At 57.7% G+C, this 2,426-nt stretch overlaps 1 protein-coding gene across 1 annotated transcript; it reads left to right on the forward strand.

Moving 5' to 3' along the window:
• Positions 1-1,228: 1,228 nt before the first annotated feature.
• On the forward strand, positions 1,229-1,885 carry LOC123756845 (Golgi-associated RAB2B interactor protein 3-like). Its single transcript, XM_045740229.2, has one exon. The coding sequence runs from the start codon at positions 1,229-1,231 to the stop codon at positions 1,883-1,885; it is 657 nt and encodes a 218-aa protein (XP_045596185.2).
• The last annotated feature ends 541 nt before the right edge of the window (positions 1,886-2,426 follow it).

Here is a 2,426-nt window from a genome sequence, read left to right on the forward strand (position 1 = left end):
AGTAACCATTTATTAGACCATTCCTTTAGTTGTTCTAGGTCATCTTGTAGGCTCATACTGTCTTCTGAAACAGTATGAGGCTACAGTCTTAATCCTCCTCATAATTTTTGCATCATCAGCAAACACTGAGAGAAATCAGTCTATACCCTCTGGGAGATCATTTACATATAACAGAAACAGTATAGGTCCAAGGACTGAACCCTGCGGGACCCCACTGGTGACGTCTCGCCAATCTGAGACCTCACCCCTCACACTGACTCGTTGTCTCCTGTTGCTTAGGTACTCCCTTATCCAATGGAGTACCTTCTCTTTCACTCCTGCCTGCATCTCCAGCTTGTACAGTAGTCTCTTATGTGATATTGTTTCAAAGGCTTTCTGGCAATCCAAAAATATGCAGTGCCCAGCTCTCTCGTTCTTGCCTGATTTTTGTTGGCTGGTCATAGAATTCAATTAATCCTGTGAGGCATGATTTGCTATCCCTGAACCCATGTTGATGCTGGGATACGAGAACAAGGAGCTGGGATACGAGAACAATGAGCTGGGATACGAGAACATGGAGCTAGGATACGAGGGACAAGGAGCTGGGATACGAGGACAAGGAGCTGGGATACGAGAACAAGGAGCTGGGATACGAGGACAAGGAGTTGGGATACGAGGACAAGGAGCTTGGATACGAGGACAAGGAGTTGGGATACGAGGACAAGGAGCTGGGATACGAGGCAACCCTGAGAGGACTTGGGACTGGTCCCAGTGATTATCCCTTCATGTGCTGGATTAATGTAGGATGTAGGATGAGGATGTCTGTTTCCACTACCAACCCAACATGTTCTCCCACAAAGAACGTGGCTTTTCGCCCGTATGTGTTACATACGGCCAGAAATTGTGGTACTAGAAAATGGAAGCGGCTGGCGAAAGTGACGCATTGTCCCGTTTTCTGTTTTGGGTCCTCTGGTAGGTTAGGATAAGGGCACTTTAAACTAATGGTTTTCTTGACGTTGGGAAACTTTAGGAGGATGGTTTGGCCCATCACCTCCATTACTGGTGGGAGGGTCCGCGAATCCCGCCTGCGGCAGGGTCAGCGTCTCCCGCCTGCGGCAGGGTCAGCGTCTCCCGCCTGCGGCAGGGTCAGCGTCTCCAGCCTGCGGCAGGGTCAGCGTCTCCCGCCTGCGGCAGGGTCAATGTCTTTCGCCTGCGGCAGGGTCAGTGTCTCCCGCCTGCGGCAGGGTCAATGTCTTTCGCCTGCGGCAGGGTCAGCGTCTCCCGCCTGCGGCAGGGTCAGCGTCTCCAGCCTGCGGCAGGGTCAGCGTCTCCAGCCTGCGGCAGGGTCAGCGTCTCCAGCCTGCGGCAGGGTCAGCGTCTCCAGCCTGCGGCAGGGTCAGCGTCTCCCGCCTGCGGCAGGGTCAGCGTCTCCAGCCTGCGGCAGGGTCAGCGTCTCCAGCCTGCGGCAGGGTCAACGTCTCCCACCTGCGGCAGGGTCAGCGTCTCCAGCCTGCGGCAGGGTCAGCGCCTCCAGCCTGCGGCAGGGTCAGCGCCTCCAGCCTGCGGCAGGGTCAGCGTCTCCTGCCTGCGGCAGGGTCAGCGTCTCCAGCCTGCGGCAGGGTCAGCGTCTCCAGCCTGCGGCAGGGTCAGCGCCACCAGCCTGCGGGAGGGTCAGCATCTCCAGCCTGCGGCAGGGTCAGCGTCTCCAGCCTGCGGCAGGGTCAGCGCCACCAGCCTGCGGGAGGGTCAGCATCTCCAGCCTGCGGGAGGGTCAGCTCCCATAGCCTGCGGCAGGGTCAGCACCGCCAGGGCACAAGATCACCCGCCGCAGGACCTGCCGCAGGTCCCGCCGCAAGAACCACCACCGGTCCCCAAAACTGGGATTAAATTACGGCCCTTGTGCTAATGGTTGATAAAGTAGCGCGAGGCGCCCAGTCAGTCACCACCCCTCGCTATAAACTGCCCAATCGTTTCCGTACTTTAGGTCCAAGCAAGTTCCATCCTGCCCCTCCCGGCATGCCCGTGGGAAGGGGGCAAGGGGTGTCACCCATTCATCCCATTCCTTTCTTTAGGCGCCAAATGAGCCCACAAAACCCTACACTACTCTAATGGGTGACAAACTGCTTCTCACAGCTTACCCCTGTGTCCCCCCCCTCTCCTGTGTCTCCCCCCCTGTGTCTCCCCCCCTCTCCTGTGTCTCCCCCCCCCCTGTGTCTCCCCCCCCCTCCTGTGTCCCCCCCCTCCTGTGTCTCCCCCCACCCCAATAGGCTCTAATATTACAGGTGCGGAGGCTGGTGGAGGGCGCCAGGTAAACTGATCTGTGACAAGCTTCTCCTCTCCTGCCCCAGATGACGCCAGTACAGCATCCCTACCCCCCCCCCAGCCTCCTCTTCTGCTATAGTACTGACGGTAACCATGACGACCATCCTGTATATACCCACGAATAT

The sequence above is a fragment of the Procambarus clarkii genome, chromosome 22, assembly GCF_040958095.1.
Source record: "Procambarus clarkii isolate CNS0578487 chromosome 22, FALCON_Pclarkii_2.0, whole genome shotgun sequence".
NCBI classification, from domain to species: Eukaryota; Metazoa; Arthropoda; class Malacostraca; order Decapoda; family Cambaridae; genus Procambarus; species Procambarus clarkii.

Excerpts from the sequence above, each read along its gene's own strand:
- LOC123756845 (XM_045740229.2), top strand. The coding sequence starts at position 1,229 with ATGTCTTTCGCCTGCGGCAGGGTCAGCGTCTCCCGCCTGCGGCAGGGT.